The sequence below is a fragment of the Cebidichthys violaceus genome, unplaced genomic scaffold (genome assembly GCF_023349555.1).
Source record: "Cebidichthys violaceus isolate CVI_PGR_0920_01 unplaced genomic scaffold, fCebVio1.0.p SCAF_68, whole genome shotgun sequence".
Taxonomy (NCBI): domain Eukaryota; kingdom Metazoa; phylum Chordata; class Actinopteri; order Perciformes; family Stichaeidae; genus Cebidichthys; species Cebidichthys violaceus.
Window position 1 is genome coordinate 22,075 of NW_027176905.1, and position 21,861 is coordinate 43,935.

At 41.0% G+C, this 21,861-nt stretch overlaps 1 protein-coding gene across 4 annotated transcripts; it reads left to right on the plus strand.

Annotated features, from left to right (window-relative positions):
* On the plus strand, positions 1–16,811 carry tdrd5 (tudor domain containing 5). 4 transcript variants are annotated; one of them, XM_068734889.1, is made up of 20 exons: positions 1–44; positions 501–554; positions 665–793; positions 1,659–1,902; positions 2,012–2,223; positions 2,381–2,684; positions 2,950–3,116; positions 5,386–5,469; positions 5,604–5,660; positions 5,991–6,153; positions 6,448–6,566; positions 6,751–6,965; positions 9,045–9,254; positions 9,367–9,433; positions 9,870–10,070; positions 10,433–10,567; positions 13,491–13,556; positions 13,890–14,075; positions 14,188–14,359; positions 16,241–16,811. In XM_068734889.1, exons 4-20 carry the CDS (start codon positions 1,659–1,661, stop codon positions 16,306–16,308), a joined length of 2,670 nt encoding a protein of 889 aa, XP_068590990.1. In that variant the 5' UTR covers positions 1–44; positions 501–554; positions 665–793; the 3' UTR covers positions 16,309–16,811. The 4 variants fall into 4 exon arrangements, with proteins under 4 accessions (XP_068590990.1, XP_068590992.1, XP_068590993.1 ...); XM_068734891.1 differs by having other exon boundaries at positions 10,433–10,504; XM_068734892.1 differs by lacking the exon at positions 13,491–13,556.
* Positions 16,812–21,861: the final 5,050 nt, after the last annotated feature.

The window sequence follows — 21,861 nt, forward strand, 5'->3', positions numbered from 1 at the left end:
AGAAACTCCTGGGTATACGGACTGACAATGCCTCTGTTATGACGGTGATTAACATTGGGGTCCATAAAAAGTGATAGCCTATTTCAATGATAAAATAAAAGAATAAAAAAAGAATCAACAGAAGAAAGTACATTTGTAATTATAAACATATTAGGGTGGTTTTTTTTTTTGCATTTAGCGACTTCTAGCGACTTTTAGGACAGCCAATAGCTACTTTCCTTACTGAGGAGTTGGCAACACTGGTCATCATTGCTGTTGCAATAACCGAACTATGCTCGCGCAGACACGGTAACGTAACTGCAAGAGTTTTCGTGGCAATCTGTTTTAATTTAGCTAAGCAATAACGGCTTTGTGTTTGTATTTATTGCACGCTATTTTTTAACAGGTTTTGGTGCAGATAAGTCACTTGTTGACAACAAGTCCCACGGTCCCTTTTGTTTTTGCTGTTTTAACGTCACACTTAACGTTACCATCTAACAATGTGTATGGTTGTCTGTTAGCAACAGGTGTGCAGAGAGTGGCGGTTAAGGACACGAAAAGGTTGACGAGTTGGGGTAAGGTGTGCACACCATTTTTGGAACAATTTGAACACGACAGACCTGTTCTGGTCGGTGTCAGCATTTAAAGGCAATGCTAACTCACGTTAACTAATTTAAAATTGCAGCAGCGGCATCCAGCAAATTGGATTTCATGCTCAACCGCCAGAGGTTTCCTGTTCAAGTTGGATGCTAACGTTCGCGTTTGTTATTTCAACTTTTGTGCATTCGGTGGTGGTGCGTCTGCATAGCAAAAGGTAACTTAACACAAGTGTTCATGGTGTAGGTGTGTTAACATTACCTCAAGAAGGTTTGTTGTACCTGTCATGACGGTTACAAGTAACGTTAGCATGCTGCTACTGTACAGGTGTAAGGCAGTGGTGTAAGGTAACTCTTAAAGGTGGCATTTCCTTATAGTCTAAATGAATCTCAGTGCAAAATTTGACGATATCATTTTATATTTATATAAAAAGGTACCCAGTGAGCATTTTTCCGTTGAAAAGACGTTTAAAAGACGTTTACGTCCACCGTTGAAAAGACGTTCAAAATTGGTTCAAAAGTGAAAGTTTTTTATAGACGTTGATTCAACGTTCACGGTTAGACCAGATTTCAACGGGATTTGCAATACTACCATTTTCGTCCTCTACATTGTGCTAATAGTAGTATATCATCATTTCAGAGGCTTGATAAGAAACTACATCCACATTTATCAGTTGAAAGACAATTTTGCAAATCCCGGTGAAATCTGGTCTAAACATGAACGTTCAATCAACGTCTATAAATAGTCGGTGAAAAAACTTTCACTTTAGTGTTTTGTGACACGTTGATATTGTAACCGCAATTTAGCCGGTTGAAAAGACGGTGAAAATAGGTCTTAGACGTTCAGGCCCCATTTCAACGCGTTTTCAACCAGAAATCAACGTTGAAATATGGGTTAGTGCTCACTGGGTAACACGATATTTTTGGCAGCAAAACCCAATCAAAGCAATTAATACTCTAGCATTTGTAACTTTATCCCAGCATTGAGGACTGTGCATTTGTCACCAGGTGGTCTTCCAACCACCTGCTTCGGTTCAGATTGTCATGTTTTGTTCCATCATGTCGTCTTGCTGTCTTCCCCAGATGTCAGCAGGCAGGATGAACCCGGAGGAGGTTTTGGCAAAGCTGAAGAACGATGTTCGTTCCTTGCTCATTTCATCAAAGATGGGCTTGGACGCCGATCAGCTCAGGCGAGACTATATCGCCATGTTGGGACATCCCATGCCCCTGAAACTCCTGGGCTTCAGACACATCATGGATATGGTGAAGGAGATGCCTGACGTGGTGTCTGTTAACTTCAGGGTAGATGGCAGCACATATTTAAAGGGTAACGTCCGAAAAAAGGCATGCAAGTCCTCTCAAACATTTACCTATCGAACATTTGAACAAGTTCCTATACTTCATGCTGTCACCTTTTTACATGTCCGCAATCGCAGCTGTTAGCGATGATTCCACCCGAAACCTTGAGGAGCTAATAGTTAAGCAGCGTCTGCCGAAGTCCACCAAGAAGAATCAGAGGGGTGGTGTGAGCTACTTCTCGTCCCGCTACTGTCACCCGTCCTCTGCTGTGGTCCTCCCCAGAAGAGCTGGTACTCATCTGGCTGTCCCCGCCCAGCTCAGGGCACAGCTCCGCATACTGCTCTCCCAGGTATGACTTGACAAATGATGTCTAAACTGCAGTTCACTATTCAAACACACCCTACGAAATCAGAGAAGTAGTGTTCTATATGTTCCTTTTTCTAACAAAAAGCATTTAGCTCTGTTACTGCAGAATGTTTCTTGTAACGAAGCGGCCTCTCTCCCAGGGTCCACTCAGGTTGTCTGACCTGGAGTCCAGCTTCCTGCGCTGCTACGGACACCCGCTGCGTGTCCACAACTATGGCTTCTACTCCATGGGAGAGATGCTGGAGGCAGTGGCGGACCTAGTCCTTATTCAGCAGGGCAGGCTGGGATCAGTTCTGATCTTGAAGGAACATGTGCAGTCCAGGCTGCTGCCCAGACCGATCAGCTTACCCATGACTGGAACCATAAAGTCAGAGTTGCCTAGAACTGTCAAGTCAGCCTTCAAAGTGTCAGACACCATATCTCAGACACCAACAAAAAATGCAGGTGAAGCATTTACGTATTTTCAACATCTTGCTAGAAGGTGTCCCTAAAAGCAATCCATACCGGTGTCTTTTGATTGCCTGAAGATATTTGTTGTTTATCTGCCCAAAGGGAATGGTTTGTTAATTGGGGTTATTACGTCAGTAATGTCAAACTAACACACTGAAAAGCATTGAGCAGGGGCTTTTCATATTTTGTAGCATTGATGTTATCTTTAGCACCCATTTACATTTTTTAAATACCTTTTTGTGGTTCATTCCAACCAAAGTCCCAGTGAAGGAAAGTCCTCTGAACCAGCCAGCCGCTGAGACTACCTTTGGCCCTGTCCATAAAGAGTCAACAACTGGTAGCAAGGCACAGGTAGTTGAGAAGAAGCAGGAAGCGAACCCAGAGCAGTGTCAGGAAGGTCAGCTCTTTCAGAAACGTGTCCTTGAGGTAAGAAGGCGTTGTACCTGTAACTTGTCTTTTAGAACAAGACGTGAACTTGAAAAGGGGGAAAAAGAGACCACACATGGCCAGTATTCATGGATTAATATATATATATGGATATATAGATCTATATATATATATAGATTTGTATATATATATGGATATATAGATCTATATATAGATAGATAGATAGATAGATAGATAGATAGATAGATAGATAGATAGATAGATAGATAGATAGATAGATACAGTTGTGGTCAAAAGTTTACATACACTTGTAAAGAACATAATGTCATGGCTCTCTTGAGTTTCCAGTTATTTCTACAACTCTGATTTTTCTCTGATAGAGTGATTGGAACAGATACTTCTTTGTCACAAAAAACATTCATGAAGTTTGGTTCTTTCATGACTTTATTATGGGTTAACAGAAAAAGTGACAAAATCTGCTGGGTCAAAAATATACATACAGTAACATGAATTAGCAATTTTGGTGACTTAGAAAGTTGTGTCAATGAAATGAGCTTCATAGCATGGCCTCTTAACTTCTTGTGAGTGATTATGAGTGACTACAGCTGGTGACTTCTCTGATGCCATTTAAATAGGGCTCATTGGATACAAATGCTACAATGGGAAAGTCAAAGGAGCTCAGCATGGATCTGAAAAAGCGAATCATTGACTTGAACAAGTCAGGAAAGTCACTTGGAGCCATTTCAAAGCAGCTGCAGGTCCCAAGAGCAACAGTGCAAACAATTGTTTGTAAGTATAAAGTGCATGGCACTGTTTTGCCACTGCCACGATCAGGAAGAAAACGCAAGCTATCACTTGCTGCTGAGAGAAAATTGGTCAGGAGGGTGAAGAGTCAACCGAGAACCACCAAAAAGCAGATCTGCCAAGAATTAGAAGCTGCTGGAACACAGGTGTCAGTGTCCACAGTCAAGCGTGTTTTGCATCTCCATGGACTGAGAGGCTGCCGTGCAAGAAGGAAGCCCTTGCTCCAAAAGCGGCACCTTGAGGCTCGACTGAAGTTTGCTGCTGATCACATGGACAAAGATAAGACCTTCTGGAGGAAAGTTCTGTGGTTAGACGAAACAAAAATCGAGCTGTTTGGCCACAATGCCCAGCAATATGTTTGGAGAAAAGGTGAGGCCTTTAACCCTAAGAACACCATGCCTACCGTCAAGCACGGTGGTGGTAGTATTATGCTGTGGGGCTGTTTTGCTGCCAATGGAACTGGTGCTTTACAGAGAGTAAATGGGATAATGAAGAAGGAGGATTACCTTCAAATTCTTCAAGATAACCTAAAATCATCAGCCCGAAGGTTGGGTCTTGGCCGCAGTTGGGTGTTCCAACAGGACAATGACCCCAAACACACATCAAAAGTGGTAATGGAATGGCTAAATCAGGCTAGAATTAGGGTTTTAGAATGGCCTTCCCAAAGTCCTGACTTAAATCCCATTGAGAACATGTGGACAATGCTGAAGAAACAAGTCCATGTCAGAAAGCCATCAAATTTAACTGAACTGCACCAATTCTGTCAAGAGGAGTGGTCAAAGATTCAACAAGAAGCTTGCCAGAAGCTTGTGGATGGCTACCAAAAGCGCCTAATTGAAGTGAAAATGGCCAAGGGACATGTAACCAAATATTAGCACTGCTGTATGTATATTTTTGACCCAGCAGATTTGATCACTTTTTCTGTTAACCCATAATAAAGTCATGAAAGAACCAAACTTCATGAATGTTTTTTGTGACAAAGAAGTATCTGTTCCAATCACTCTATCAGAGAAAAATCAGAGTTGTAGAAATAACGGGGAAACTCAAGAGAGCCATGACATTATGTTCTTTACAAGTGTATGTAAACTTTTGACCACAACTGTGTGTGTGTGTGTGTGTGTGTGTGTGTGTGTGTGTGTGTGTGTGTGTGTGTGTGTGTGTGTGTGTGTGTGTGTGTGTGTGTGTGTGTGTGTGTGTGTGTGTGTGTGTATATATATAGATCTATCGAGATAGATAGATCTATATATATATATAAGAGATAGATAGATCTATATATATATTAGAGATAGATAGATCTATATATATATATTAGAGATAGATATATACATATTAGAGATAGATATATATTAGATATATATATATCTATCTATATATAGATAGATAGATAGATAGATAGATAGATAGATAGATAGATAGATAGATAGATAGATCTCTATCTATATATATATATCTCTCTCTCTCTAAGTGCATTGTCTTTGGTCTTTCTACTTGAATTCTATGTCAGCTGGAGGAGGAGCTTCGCCAGCGAATCCTTGAGAATGGAGTCGCTGGCACCATTAGTCCGGAGCTGAAGGACAAGCTACGAGAGGTCAGAATTACTGCTAGTTTCAAAGCAGATGTTTTAGTGTCACTAGTAACTACAAGCTTCTAATGTGCTTTGCTTCAAATGTTACCAGGACCATGGTTACAATTCTTGTAATTCGTATGTTCATAACTCTGCAGGTTGTAGGTCAGACCAGTGGTGGATTGTCAGTGCACGATCTGCCGGCTGAATACAAGGTAAAAAATACAAAAAGATAGCCATGCAGTTCTCCTGTTCACCTTCATAGTGTCACATGAGAGTTTAAGACAATTTGGTCATGGGGTTGGGAGCTTCAGAACTCATTCATGTGAGGACCTGGCTTAAGTCTTTCCTGATCGAGCTAAATAAGAAGCATTGGGTTCACTGTTTTGGTTTACTTACTTGCTTTTTTTTGAAGCACTGTACTGATCTAGAAAGTACTTCACTGACATTTAGCCTGCCTGCTCCTAATAGTGATCAGGAAGCGAGCAAGTGACAAAGCTGTTCTTCGGTTCAGATAATAATGAAAGATGTTTTTTGCTCCTCAGAGGCTTTTTGTTGAGGAACTCCCGCTGCAACAGAGCGGCTTTGTCAGTGTCATTGAACTGATCAGTGCCATGAGTGACACCTTCCACCTGAAACCTGTCGTGAGTCTAATTGGGCAACACTGGATAGTCATGGACATACAGGACAGTGGTAATACACAACCAGGTGTGTATGTGTTTCAGAAACCAGCCGCCAATATCACCCTAATTACTTCATAAGGCATGGAATATAGCTGGCTGTCAAAATGGTGGAAAATATTGGACATAGACAATTAAATTGGTCGATGTTATAAATATATATATTATGTATGGAGGCAACCAGTGTCTCACTAGGACAACGTTCTGTTAGTTTCTGTAATCAATGACATCAATGGTAGTGTCTGGGATATCATGTGACAAAGCTTAATAGTGAAACAATGGCTTTCAACTAAGCAGCAACTGTATTTTCTTTAATTTTTAGACTCAAAGGTGACCGAGTCTCCTTTGGAAGGCAAAGTGGAAGGAGACGATGATGGCATCACAGCAGATGATGAGAACGAGGAGCTGGAGACCAGTAACAACTCCAAGACCCATGAAATGGTTCGGCAATATCTAATTGATCGTGTTGTTTTACATTACTATAGGCTCAAAGAACAGAGCGGTTAGACAACTGTGAAACCTGTTATTACTTTTTAAAAGTGCTGTAGAATAATACTGAACCTGGAGTAGCACTGCTCTGTACCGCTCACCACTCTCACTTTACATTTTATCCATCCTGCTGTAGCTGTCTCAGATGTACCCTGCCATTCAGGTGCATTGCAGCCCTGTGGTGCCCCCAGATGCCCTGCAGAATCAACGTCTCAAACCACCGACACGCCATAGTGCTCGAGAGCTGGTAGAAGTCCTGGTGGAACAGGTGAAGTCGCCCGGACATTTCTACATCCGCTTCAGTGAGAGTGAGGAGGCCCGCGCTATGGAGGACATGATGATGGCGATGAGGTGGTGGACACGCTAGTGGCAGCTTACTCAAATGATAATGTACTCACACATTCCTGTGCTTATTGCAAAATAGGGGTCCTCTTTGGAATTGCAGTATATTCATTAATATAATGTATTTACCATTTCATCATGCCTGGCACTCTCTCTATGTTGAACGATATCACTCTATCTGATGGGCAGTTTATATATCTAGGTCAAACAATTTTCTGAATTTTCTAGAACAGCGGTTCCCAAACTTTTTAGGCCACGCACCCCCTTCTACATCCTGACTGGGTTCACGCACCCCCAATCCCCCACACCTTAAAAAAAAAAAGAAGCAACAGAGCCTATTTATAGCAGCATAGAAATCGGACCAATGACAGAACAGTTTGCTCACGCGTGGTGTTTGTTTACAAGATTTAGTCCGCTGTTAAATGTTGCAGTGTGAACACAAACCGAACAAAGGGGCAACTGCAACATTGTATCATTAATTCCTGAATCGGAACAAAGCAAACGAACTACAGGTGTGAAAATGCCCTGAAACACTGCAACAAAGTTTCAATAAATTTCAGTTACACAAGGCTTCACTTTTAAAAAGCAATAAGGAGGCGAGGACACAGGCACAGGCTCAGAGGCAGATTGCATCACATTTAATTTACAATTAACCATACATAGCGGTTACATTAAATCTTCCTGCACCGTGCCTTCGAAAAGGTAACGGACGTACACCGGAAGATTGGCCAGATTGGCCACATCTGTAGACTCATCTACTTGCAGAGAGTAAAACTCACTCTTCTTTTCGCGACAGACTAATGTAGCCAGGATGTCTTCGGACAAAGCATCGATGTGGCGCGACACAGTGTTGTTGGACACCGGGATCATGTCCAACTTTTTTGCTTCTCTCTCTCCAATCATACATTCCACCATCTCTTTGGCAGCTGGCAAGCACACGTCTTCGGTGATTGTGTGAGGTAGCCCCTTTCTTACTATTCTGCAACTGACCAGATATGAAGCCCGTAGTGCATTTTTTGTAGACCCAACACATGAATGAGACTGCAGTTGTTTTTGGCTGTTTTGTAACTCCTCCAATTTCGATATAAAAAATGAAAGGGGCTTTTGACTTGCACTGGCATGCTTGGTGTTCAGGTGGCGACATAAATAAGAGGGCTTCAGACAGCTGTTAGCCAGAACCTCACTGCACACCACGCACTGTGGCTTTGGGCAATCTGCATTGCCAATCCAAGTGAAGCCCAGACCCAGATCATTTTCATAATATTTCCTCTTTTTTTTCCCAGTCTGATGCTCACTCTCGTTTCCTCTTTTTTCACCTCGACTCCGTGATGGGCCTATGTGCTCCCAATTTGTCTGTGTTGTCCCTTCCTCCTTTTCAGTCTCTTCCGTCTCATCTTTCTCTGACTCCTGCTCAATTTTTACTCCTGGTCTCTCCCCAACGCACCTCTCCCTTTCTCTTGCCTCCGATTCCGCTCTCTCTCTGTCCCTCTCCTCTTTTATGACTGATAGCTTCAGATGTCCCACCTGACAGTTTCCCCGATTTCAGACAGTTTAGCATATTTGCATGAATGTTGCTGAATGAATGAAGTTAGCTGTTAGCTGATGTTAGCTGCACAAGCTAGGCTAGCTAGTGTGTATGTAAAAGACGGTCTGGCGGCAGGAGCTGAAGTGCATTTATTTATTAAATTGTATGTTTTTAATATTAACCTTAAATCTTATAAAGGGAAACTGTATAATTCATGTTTTTATTTTGTGAAAAATCCCAGTTACATTTTTTTAAAATTATATTAATTATTACACCATTCGACCACCATTACATTTTTCCTCTCGCACACCCCCTAGAGGCAGCTCACAAGCATCACACTTTGGGAATACCTGGTCTAGAAGATGGCATAAAACCAAACACTGACAGCTGTACGGTTGAAGCTAGGACTGTTTTTTTTCAATCACAAAACTTTGCTGTAAAACATCACAAAATTTAAGCAACACTGCTCAACATAAACTTTTTACATTTCAAGCTTGCTGATGCCTCTATATGAACAATGACATCCTGTGTCTTTTTTCCCCCTCTTCCTCTGTCGCCTCTAGAGGATGTTACACCTGTCCTGAGGTGTCAGAGCGTTACCGCCTCCCTGAGCGATTTGTCCGACCAGGTCAAGTCTGCTGTGTGACACCCAGAGGAATGTGGTTCTACCGAGTGGTGATCCATCAGATCATCAGCCCCACTGAGGTCGAGGTGTACTACGTCGACTATGGCAACGTGATCGCAGTACAGAGCGCCAAGCTGTCGTTCCTCAAGTAGGGACATTTAAGCACTTAAACAATCCAACTAGCACAACCAGTACTGCTGCTCAGCTAATTAATATCTGTGCTTTGCAATGCTCTCTACTGTTCATCTCTGTTTCCTCAGGTCTTGTTATTCAATTCTTCCGGCACAAGCAGTTCCGTCTTCACTCGCTGGAATTAAACCCAGCACTGTAAGTCTGACAGCATCTTTAATAATATGCTCACAGTCTCAATTGTGAGCTCTCTTGCAAATCTTCTCATTAGTACCACAGTGGTCATCTGTATCTGGCATCCATCCTGTATTAGTACTATAGACAGTGTTGGATTTATATGTATACTATATACTTGCCTTTGATTTGATTTGGTTAGTTATAATACTCAACATTAGTGTTGAGTATTTTACGTGGCCCCTCCAACAGCTTTATGATTTTTTTTTGTTCAAATGTTCCATAAGAAAGTAATACAAGCACAAAACAATGGTTGGGTGCTATATTGATGTAAACAAAGTAAGTCGTGTGTAATTGTTTTATGCTTTTATCTTTTCAAATTCAAACTGTCAAGCTGCACACACAGTGTTCTGTTACATGGAGTTTTATGAGTAAGAGTGTTGTGGTTTGCCTCTTGCAGGGCAGCTGGACTACTGAGGCCGGGGCTTCTTTCCAGAAGCTGTGCTCCGATCGCACCCTTGTGGGCGCTTTGGATGGTTACATTGGAGATGTGCTTCAGCTCTATCTGTGTGACACACATACTGATCAGGACATTTACATCCACACTGTCCTGAAGAGCCAGGGCCACGGGACAGCCTGCATTTCTACGGCCAGTGCAGCGGTAAGCAGATGGTCATGATAAATTTCAGTCTTTGACTGGCTGGCATATGTCTTTGAAAATATATTAGATACATACTGTACATGTACACCTCACATGTCTATGTACAGTATGTAGTTAATCCACTGTACTAAATGTACTTACATATGTACCTGGTAATAATGGATTGCATCATCAATACTATTGATGCAGGTTAGTTATAAAGTCATTCCTCGCTATCATGCTGTCTGACTACACAACATGGTTTATGTGACCATGATATGAGTCTTGAAATACTGTTTGTTTATGTCAATATATATTCAAACCTGATCCATACACCCACTTGTAAATATTTTGTGCTTTGTATTTCCTTTTTGTTTCTTTAGCAGTGTGTCCATGTCTGCCCAGTGAGTCTCTACCTGGGGGAGGGAATGGTTGACCTGCCAGAAGTAGAAGAGGTGGTCACTTTTTCACCAAAGCAAGCAAACGTGCTTGAACAGTCCATGTCAGCTTCACTGAAGGTGCATGTCGTGTCCCCCCGCGCGTCGTGTCCCCCCGCACACACACACACACACACACACACACACACACACACACGTTTTAATGACTTTTGGGGACATTACATTGTCTTACATTAATTTCCTGGCAATTTACCCTAACAATACCCAGCCTAATCCTAACCCTTACTCTAAACCTAAATCTAATCTTACTCTTACCTTAAACCAAGACTTCACCATAAAATACAATGGTTTATGTCATGGGGACTTGCATTTTGTCGCCACAATGAAGGCAAGTCCCTACAGTATGAAATGTCCCCACAAGATGGGTAAAATACACACGCACTCGCACTCACACCCACGAGCATTTGTGTTTTCATGACTTTTTTTTTTTTTTTTACATTCATTTCCCGGTGACATGGATGGATGGATAGATAGATAGATATAAATAAACTTTATTTATCCCCAGGGGGGAATTAGTTTGTAGCCCGAACCATACCCAACCTAATACTAACCTTAACCTAAACCAAAATCTAATCGTACCCTTACCTTAAACCAAGACTTCACCATAAAATGTGAGGATTTATGTAATGGGGAGTTGCATAAGGAAGGCAAGTCTCCATAGTGTGACTGTGAATTCCGATTTATGTCCCCACAAGACCAGTAAAACACGGCCACACATACAAACACATCTAGCTTTAGCTGTTGTTTGTAAAAATCTTTGAGGTTGCAGTACAGCCAAATTAAACAATAGTTTACTGAGTTACTTGGATTATTTGTGGTGGATTTGCAGCTTTATTTCTCAATTGTTTCTTATCTATGAATGCACTCTCTTTGTCTCTTCCTCCCCCTCTCACTTCCTTTTTCTACCCCAATCTTTTAATGTTGCTGTAAAGCTTTTATTCTCTGCTGTCCATAGCTCTTATCCTACCAGCCATACTGTCACTCCCACAGGCACACTGCAGCACCACACACACACACACACACACACACACACACACACACACACACACACGCTCACATCCTCTTGCTGAATGCCCCTTAATGTATAGTCACACTGTTGAGAAGGTCACAACTTGTTGTCGGACAATAAATCAGATGACAGCCAATCAGTGGGCTGTTGGATATTGGATTACAGGATTGTGTCCATCTGATGTTAATGAGCGAATAGTTGTAAACTGAACATATAGCAAAGGAAATTTTACAATGTCATTGCCGATGACTGCAAAACACCAGTTATTCTGGTTATTGTTGAATTTATTTGCATATTAATTCAAAGTTGGTGATAAAATGATTCAACTAGACTGATAAATAGTGGCAGAACAAAGAAATGATAAAGGAAACAAACTGAACGAGGCACCAGAACCTCCCCCCCTGTTGACCAGTTACAACAATACTCAAACCGCTTTTGAATTATGCTTGTTTGCTGTGGTGTTTGGGAGAGTTTAGTTTTTACATAGTTTCCTATTGTTATAGTGTTACTCTTCTTAGATAGTGAAGTTATTCATTTGCCACTACTTCTGAAATTAAATAGACTACACAGATCAGGTGGAGTGTGTTCCTTCGCTGTTCTCTAAAACAATCCTCTGATGAGAGGAATTGATCCCATCAACATGGAGCTAATATTGAAATTGGATACATAAAGCTCACTTTAGCCATGCTGTATATGAAATGTGTGTCTAGCAGATGATTTTACAAACATTTCATCAAAGTTTGCCTGTGCTGCTTGTGCTCATCAACATTATTCCTCACAAATCTTCTGCAACCCAATCTTTTTTGTAACCGACATTGCAACATGGTGCCCTGAATAACTACTTTGTGAGCCATTAATCACCTTCACCTGCTAAGTCTGACAGATCATCACAGTATCTCTTCTATAGTTTACAATAGATGAAGGTCTAACTAGTACCTTCATTGAAAATGTGACCTTTGCAGTGCCACAATGTGCCTCTTATCCCAGAAGCTTACGGTTTCATTTAATTCATTTGAATAATATTTTTTTTTTCCTCTGATGGTAATGGAGGCGGCCATTTCAGCAAACCTTGAATTACATTACATTACAGTCATTTAGCAGACGCTTTTATCCAAAGCGACTTACAATAAGTGCATTCAACATTGGTAATCAAAAGAACTACTAGTCACCAGAAGTCATAAGTACATTTCCTTTTCCAAACGAGCATCTAAGAGCATGAAGCAGAGCATAACTCAGAGCCAAAGTACAGTGCAGAAACAAAGAAAAACAGTTAGTGCTATAAGTAATACGAATACAATAAGTGCAACAAGCTAGTATGAAAACAATAAGCGCTAAGTGGAAGGCTCAGGGTAGCACTTCCTGAAGAGGTGGGTTTTCAGCCTGCGCCGAAAGATGGGCAGCGACTCCGCTGTCCTGACGTCAGTGGGAAGTTCATGCCACCACTGTGGGGCCAGGACAGAAAACAGCCGTGACCGGGTCGATCGGCCGCCGGGACCTCTGAGCGACGGGGCAACCAATCGCCCCGAGGCAGCAGAGCGAAGTGGTCGGGCGGGGGTTTAAGGCTTGACCATGGCCTGGAGATACGAAGGAGCTGTTCCTTTCACTGCCCTATAGGCTAGCACCAGAGTCTTAAACTGGATGCGAGCTCTTACAGGTAGCCAGTGTAGAGAACGGAGAAAGGAAGTTGTGTGCCGTTGTTTGCACAATATCTGAGTTAACATTGTCATAAATCTATAGCAATAAATGAACAGCTTCTATGCAAGCTAAAGTAACAGTAACAGGCCTTTTTATGTTCACATATGCAGTGCCACCAGTGGCCTAGTGTCCAATATAACCTACTATTACAGGATATAGTGTATGTTGGTTTATGAAAAAAATGAATCAACGTGCCCTAACTACAACTAAAGATCACTGGACAGTTACATATGTTGAAATGTGAATCTGAAGGAAATGGGAACTGTCTTTATGTCTCAGGTTGACAATGAAGAGCTGCCCGACCTGGAGTTAATTGAGGACAGTGAGGTCAGCCCCCACATCCAGGTGTGACCACCTGACACTGACCGTGTCTACACCCACCCCCCACTGCCTTCATCATGTCTTTGCGACCCATCTTGTTATTGCATCGATTGTGTTAACTGACGTATCAATGTTTATCTTAACTTACTTGTATAAAACAACTCAAGTTATTGTATTTTGAATTGCTGGTTCACACTGCTTTTTGCACTGCAATCACCCAAAGTCGACAAAGGATGAAATAGATGAAGACAGATGGTGTTGTTTGTCTGTATGTGGATAAACAGATTTGTTTAACAAAAACAACAATAGCCTGAACAAACGGTACTAAATTCCTGTTTATTGCTGTGTGGTGTTCAGGGTTTCGACGCCAACCCCTTCAATGCTCTACGAAATGATCAAACCTTCAGCTACAGTGAAATGGATTGGACCTTGACCAACATATCGCCTCCCACCAACCCGTCCTGCCCGACCCTGAGCCCTCTCGACCCTCCAGATTTGTTCCAGACCCAGACGACACCAGCTCATTGTAAAGCTGATCTTAAAGTGAGAAGGCATAAGTTGGTTTTATGGATGCAAATTCACTGTGGATTTATGTTTTTGTTTTTTTTGTAAAGCACTTTAAAAACAGAATAAAGAAACTTAACTCTCTTCTCAGACACTGATCCTGACTCCTCCACCAACTCCATCCACTTCCAGCCCCTGCTGTCCAACACCAAAAGAGGAGCAGCACAAAGTCGCTGCCCCCTCGTTGGTCAGGCCACCTCAGATCCTGAGGACCCTGAGCCTCCACACCCCTGGCCTGGGCCAAATCCATGACTACACTCAGGGTACGTATACATCCATCTTTACTTTTTGAGAAAAGTACAATATGCATTGAAGTGCCCATATGACCTAAAGAATCCAGGCTGCATGTGTATGTATGCATGTCTGATTAAGCGTGAAGCTATTTCAGCAAATATAATTTTCCTCACATAAATTGTAATCATTTGTAAGAGTAGCTACCGTTTCCTCAGAATTTTAGAAAGATAACATTGTGGAACAAAAGGCTAATGTACACACAAAGGCTTGTCCTTTCTATTGCACCCACACTCATTTTTTAATAGGATTAAAAAATGACCTACACACACACACACACACACACACACACACAGAGAGAGAGCTGTGTCCACGGTTCCAGAGAGGGCGTATTGATTTCCATCCTGCTGCTTGCAGTGAGTGGTGGATGTACCTGCACTGAAAACCTGACACTGATTCAATTAGACCTGTTACCAGATCTATTTGACCCAACAAGCTGCTTTCATTGCATTGCATTTGTCCTGATATCGATACACTGCTGCTCCACCATGCCTCTGCTTGGACAGTGTTAATGGAAAAAATACAAAACAAAGTGGGTCATGGCAGATTAATCTACAAATCGCTTTTCTGCACTGTAGCATTAGAAATGCTACACAAAGCTGCACAAATACAGATAAAAACACAAGATAGAAACAAGAATTAGTACATGACAGATTGGATGATATGGTGTTTGAGTGTGTGTTCCTGTAACGTGTGTGAGACTACATACAGACAGCACAATCTGCTGACAATACTGTACTTGGTAGAAATTATTCCCCTTCATTCGCACTTCTCTGTATTTTGTTTCACAGCATGACCTGTGACTTGTATGCTGGCTTCCCTCAGAAACCTGACATTGCAGAAACTTGACTTAAATAACCCAAAAAACTCAACAAAACCAAAAAAAAACACTCTCAAATGCAAAGTCTGCACTTGTCCCTTGTCTTGATTCTCTTGCATCTCTTGATACACCTACAGCTGAGTTTTGTCTGCTCAGCATATTTGTTACATATTAAAGGGTCTGTACTCGGCTTGTTGAGCTGCTCCTCAGAGAAAACCAAAGAGAACTTTTTATTTCTTAATTTATTTTAATTATGGAAGCATATTAATGAGCAACTTAACACCAGCTGAGAAACTTGGTTTTGCTGACCTCCATTGGTTGAAGTTCGTATTTTGCTGTTGTACTGTTTGTAATGTTAAAATGTATTTAGGGTGTGCTCGGTGCAAGTTTGTGTGCCGGTCCAATAAAGCACCTCTGACCACAACTCACAGTAGGGGCGTTGTGAGACTTTTAGCCTCGGACTTGATTAAAATGGCCCGTTAGGGTTGTGCTACAAGGACAACAGTTCTACAAATTACTGTGCTGGTTCAAATCACTTAGTCACTAATTATGTGGTTTGTTAACGTTTTTTCCTGAGCTAAGCGCTCACATCACCACTCAGTCATTTGTACAACAGTAGTTGAACGCATCCCTGTTTCAGTGCTTCTTCAGTCCAGTAGGACACTCATTCTGTTGCTAGCTCAGTTCAGTAAAAACTAGCTTATTGCAGCACTGCGCATTAATGGCTCATTAGCAACTTATTTACAACTGACTTGTCAGATTATGATTGTTTCTGTGGCTTTTGCGGTCTTTCAATATCATTCTAAGTGAATCGCAGCTGAATTAACTTCAACTTCAGTTTATTTAAAGTGCACATCACTCAGAGTGTCTCTGTACACTTAACAAATCAGTTACATGAAGAAAAAAAACAACTGTGCCCTCTTTCACCTACAGTGATTCAGCATATTGAGTTCACTTTGAAATTGAAAGTACCTAACAACTCTTTTAGTAATAGTTTATTGGTATTAATTTTGTATTTTATTCTGTTATCCAGGTGTACCAGTTTCTCCGTTTCACCTGCGAAAGTCTGGCATCCTGTTTCCTCTGTTTGGTGCCAGGTAGGTCGAGCCTCCGACGTCCAACCGCACCGCCTGAATGAGTCAAACCCCAAAGGAAGGACCATTCATTCCTTAATAACTACAACTGCTCACAAAATATTGTGACAGTTTTGGAATAATTTGGTTAGCGAGCACTTGTTATTTACTGATTTGTAAAAAGTGAAAAAGGCATTTTTATAAAAAAGTCTGTTTTAATCTATTCTAGATAAGTTATATTGTATGTTCAGCTCTGTTTATTAGTTTGATATTAATTAATATTTAGTAATTGTAGCACTTTCCTAACAGTTTAGTCTTGAAATGCAGATAAGGGATGGCTGTTCTTTTTTTTAAATGTGAATACACTTGTGAATGCTTTTTGTTTAAAAAAAAAAAAAAAGGTGAAGAGTTTCATTTCTTTCTCAGAAGCCATCAATGTGTTAAATGGTTTAATTTCCTTATAAATACTAATATAGCTGTTGTGGACAGGGTTAAAACATTTCAAAATACTGTTAAAATGAACATAAAGTGATGACGAATGTAAATTTATTTTGGAAAATAAATCTTATTTGATAGAATATTTTAGTCATAGTTTTACTTGTTGTCCGAGCAAATTGTAAGTTTGTAACAAAACTTTTACCTTATCGTAAAATACATTTTAAAAAGTGAATTTAGAAAATACTCCAGACAGTTTTGTGACGTCAGCATTCGTGATCCAGTATTACTGCAGCTGTAGTGCCTTTCCTCATCATACATGTCAACGTGACCACCTTCGGACAGGCAATTATTTCTTACTTTGCCTCATCCTGCTGAGTCACTCTAACTTTACTTGTTTTTGCAAATCTGTTTTCCTGCATTTGACTTGCGTGACTCGGCTTTCCCAATGAGGCAGCATGCGAACAGCAACACTTAAAAACATGTCTCAGAGGGAATATGAATGAGAGAGGCGTGATCAGCGCACAGGAGCAATGAATAAAACAGAACAACGAGGAGACCATCTCTAAACTCAGTGACGCTCATTGTCGTTACACAAGTCGCTTTACTGAACAGAGCTGACAGTTATGGAGCTAAAATGTGTTTGTTATTGAGCAGAGCCCACGCCACCTAATATAGATTCAAAGCCCCTTCACTGTTTCTAAGCCTACCTTCTTCATTTCATTTGACAAAATTAGTTTTATTCTTCTGAAACCTATGTAGGAGCTTGGTTACCAGTGTGTGCTCTGACTTATATAGGAGGCAGAATGTGGCGTCCTGCATCATTAGTCTGCATCCAGCTGGGCTCCTTGACCTTAACTGGCTCAGCCAATCAGCTTTTTTAAAAAGACTCCTAATGAGAGTAGCTCCTCCTCTGACTCGAACACAGCAAACCAGTGAAGAACATTGGTCTATATACTGTACACACACACACACACACACACACACACACACACACACACACTTCCTGTACAGTGACACTGTAAAACATACATTTATATACAAAAATTATACATACACACCTGTCTTTGTTTTGTAATACAAACTATCTCTAATTTGCACACACACACACACACACACACACACACACACACACACACACACACACACACACACACACACACAATGACAATGTTTTGTAAGTCAATTATACATCCTCAACTTATCCTGATTTTTAAGCAGACATACAACGGCAGTCTTTAACAAGCATCCACATAATCACACACAACAGTAACACCAGTAAACAGAAAGCTTACAAATGCACATAAACACTGAGGCAGTGCATGATACAAGCTCCGTGTGTGTGTGTGTGGTAAGGCAGATGCACACGTAAACCTTATTAAGGATGAGAGTAATGTAGTTGCAGCTGAATTAGCAGCCAACAGCAGCAGAGCCTCAGTGTGCTAAATGAAGCATGAAGATCTGATGGCTTTGATTTACAGTTGAGACCCTGAACCAGACCGTCGGAGGAACACTGCTTTTGTTTCACAGGCTTTTGGTTTGCTGATTAGCTGAGTAGATGTACTATTGTTCATCTGGATATTTTGTCTCCCCTTTTTTACCTTTACATGCATAAGTTGGGCATTTGGTTGATGACAGAGCAGCTTTGTTGAAAGTAGCCTTCAGTGTGGCAGCAGGTAGAGAGCAGTTGTTGGAAGGGATTGGACCGATGTAGTGCACAGCTAACTGGGAATCAGTAGCTCAGTACTCGGAACATTTACACATGTATCACCACATGTATAATTAACACTTAAAAATCGTTAAAACTAATACAAATTTAAAAAGTGTTTGTACCAATGAATATGTATTCATCTGGAAAGAAACTCAGAATGTCACACCACATTCAACTTGTAACTCGTTGTAGGGACCCGACCCTTAGATTGGGAACCACAGGACTAAACCAGCTAAATGTATGAAGTTAGGCAGTTTAGTCCAGTGGTTAACAATAGCTCCTATTCAACCATCTAGAACAGTAAAATGTTACTTTGACATGAATAAAAGGTTATTACACATCAGTCAAGGGCCATTTCTCTGCAGAACAAGTACTTTTACGTTTGATACTTTCCTTGATATCTTTCTATTTGCTGATAATACTTTTGGACTTTTACTGCTTTTACATTAATTATAATTCTAAATAGTTTGATCGGTGGTCTCTATAAAGGCCGATCAAATGACGCAGAACAGACAATTTCTCTACGTGCAGCTAAAATGGCTTAAACCGGAGTTGTGTCTCTGTGAGAGAGTGGAATATTTTGCACACGTTGATACTTGATACACATGGTACTTTCTCATCGCTATAATGCTGCACGAGTCCTTCAACCAGACCCTGTGATCGGTGACAAGTATCGGGAGATACTGCTTCCAGCTTCTGGTGATTGGCCCCAAAAGTCATGCTTGGAGCCCACTTAATTGTTATTGGTGTTGTCTTTCAGAAAATCAGTGTCAGTTGAAGAATACAAAGGACAGAAATGTCATATCTCAGATGGCCAGTAGACATAATTTTTTCTCTGTTCTCCAGTCTCCAGTTTTTTTGTCTGCTTTTTCGTGAGTGATTCTGGATGTTAATGCGTGTGTGTCCATGTGTGCCTTCTAATAGGGTGTGTAGTGTTTGAGGAGGTTTATGTGTGAGGAGCCGTGTGCGCGTGGAAACGAGGGTGTACGAAGTCACACTCATCCACTGAGAGATCATTTCTAGAAAAGAGGCGCCTTTATTTTTATCCCTGTGTTAAAATCCTTATCTGCTGTATTAATGTCAGGACAATTCTCCTGCTAATCCCTCAGGCCTCTAGCACACACACACACACACACACACACACACACACACACACACACACACACACAGTAGAACCAGCACCCCTAATGAAGCTTTTCCTCTCAACACTTTGGATTTATGTCACGCTTAGTTACAGTAACAGTTTTCTTTCTCCTTCTACTAACTCCAAACAGCACTTTAATCAGCACTACATGTGCAAGGATTGGTCTTGTTGATATGCTGTTTGTATTGTCACGGTAACATTTTTGTGTCACTCTTAATCCGCAGAATACTCCAAAAGGTCTTCACAGGTCAATATCAGGAACAAAAACATCCCGCTCGACTTTAAAGACATTTTGAGAAATGTGCTCATTCTTTTTCTTGCCAAGTGTTTGATGAAAAGATCAATACCGCTCTGATCAAACAGCTAGCCTGGCTCTGTTTAAAGTTCACTAATGAACACTTTGTCTGTTTAAGTCATATATCAATTGTTAGAGACAGGCTTTATGGGAAGTTTTTTTGCCATACATGTTTTTGGCAACCAGCACAGTGATAACAACCATTTAACTCCCCATAAAAAAATCAAAGAAGACATAACGTGGAAATTAATAAAATGTTGTATATATATTAGTTATAATATAAATATTTCCTAAATTGTCACCCTCATGACAAACAAAGGGCACCAGGACTCTTATGAGCTAATGGATGGTGTACAATATAGTGGACAACATCAGTCCATTTATTAGAATGATATGGTTTTAACTATAAAGAGAACTTTAGATTTTCTAAAGAAACATCCTGCCACCTGTTGTGATGACCCTCCCCTCATGATCCCAGCTCTGCCTCCCATCAGTCTGAGAATTTATGCCTCTGTGAATTAATGGAGGCCTTGAGGAGACCCTGGGGGACAGAGAGCTGCCTGTTGAAAGAACAGAGGGAAAGAAGGAGAGAAGAGGGATGAATACTAGTGCTGAATCCAATTTCTTCACTTAACCCTTGTCCTTGATTGCTCATTGTAGTTGTTGTGTCCCAGTTTAAACTTTGCTTTGTGAAGTGACCATTTAGCCCTACCTCCTTAAAGCAAATCAGGTTTTTAGGGAGCATTAAATGTTTCCAGTTTAGTTATATTAAACAGGATGTTCTCCTCAGAAAAAGCCCATGTCACTTTTAAGAAAACTCAAAACACATTTACATATAAGCCACTACCAGGAGTAAATTAGGTGGAATTTGGCTGTTCCAATACAAACGCTAGCGACATCAACTTTACAACTGCTGTGGCCCTGTAGCTAGTATGGAGGGATGAAGGACATGTTTGGACGAATCAGATCGAGCGGCTGACGGAAATCTGATGGTAAAATTTAGCAGCAGATCATTAAGACAGTTTAACAACCATTGAGCACAATCATCTTTGAGGATGAAAGTTCATTTTTGACCTTGGAAAGAGACTTAAGGCCCTCAGCTCTGACTACATGTTAAGAACGTTGGATGTGGCTGAAAGCTCCTGGAAAAGCTAGTCGGTGAACCATGAGTTAAGACTGTTTAGTCTAAATGATTTACTTTGTTTGCAGCGAACCCCAGGACGCTATACAGCAAGGCATTGTTCTCTGAATGCTTAAGAAAAACATGGAAAAGAAAAAATTAAATAATTATTGTTTTAATATGAAAAGCAACACCTCTACAGTGAACCAGTTTTCAAGGTCTTCACAGCGAGGTATTGATCTAGGTTACATTATTTACCAGTGTATTATTTTGTTAAAATCAAATTAAATATAACTGTCACATGCATGTTATTTTTAGGGCTTTTTCAATTGGATTACTGTATTTACAGTTGCAATACAGTTCAGAACACGTTAAGTTGCAGTGTATAAAGCCTCTTACAATAGAGGCAAAAACAACAGTTTTGTTATTTCTGTATTCAGCATTGTGGAAAAATTAAGATAATATCTTTCTTACACACCAGTTGTCCATATTCAAGTCAGTACAGGTTCATCAGAACAGCAGTTCTCCACCTGAATGCAGATGTGGCCAGTATTGTTTGGCAGCGGCATCCAGCTGCAGCTGAGCTCCAGCCTCAGTTAATATGCGATGGCACACACTGACAGTTCCATTAAACCATATTTATGGCAGCCACAAGTAATCGATATGCAGATAGGCCAGCCTGCCCCCGTTCCCAGAATTGTCTTTGGTTCAGCAGTGCAATACATCAAACTGCCATGCACAGTGACAACAGAGACAATATACACCATCACTGGGTATTGTTCATCCTCACAGACCTCTCTCACTATCCCTCTCTCTTATCCTGTCTCTCCTCCTCCATCATCATCTTTTCCTCATCCCATCCCCCCTGTTTTTGTT

Excerpts from the sequence above, each read along its gene's own strand:
- tdrd5 (XM_068734889.1), top strand. The coding sequence starts at position 1,659 with ATGTCAGCAGGCAGGATGAACCCGGAGGAGGTTTTGGCAAAGCTGAAG. Across the intron at positions 2,685-2,949 it reads GACACCAACAAAAAATGCAG|TCCCAGTGAAGGAAAGTCCT; the intron begins GTGAAGCATTTA and ends TTCCAACCAAAG. Across the intron at positions 14,360-16,240 it reads AATCCATGACTACACTCAGG|GTGTACCAGTTTCTCCGTTT; the intron begins GTACGTATACAT and ends TCTGTTATCCAG.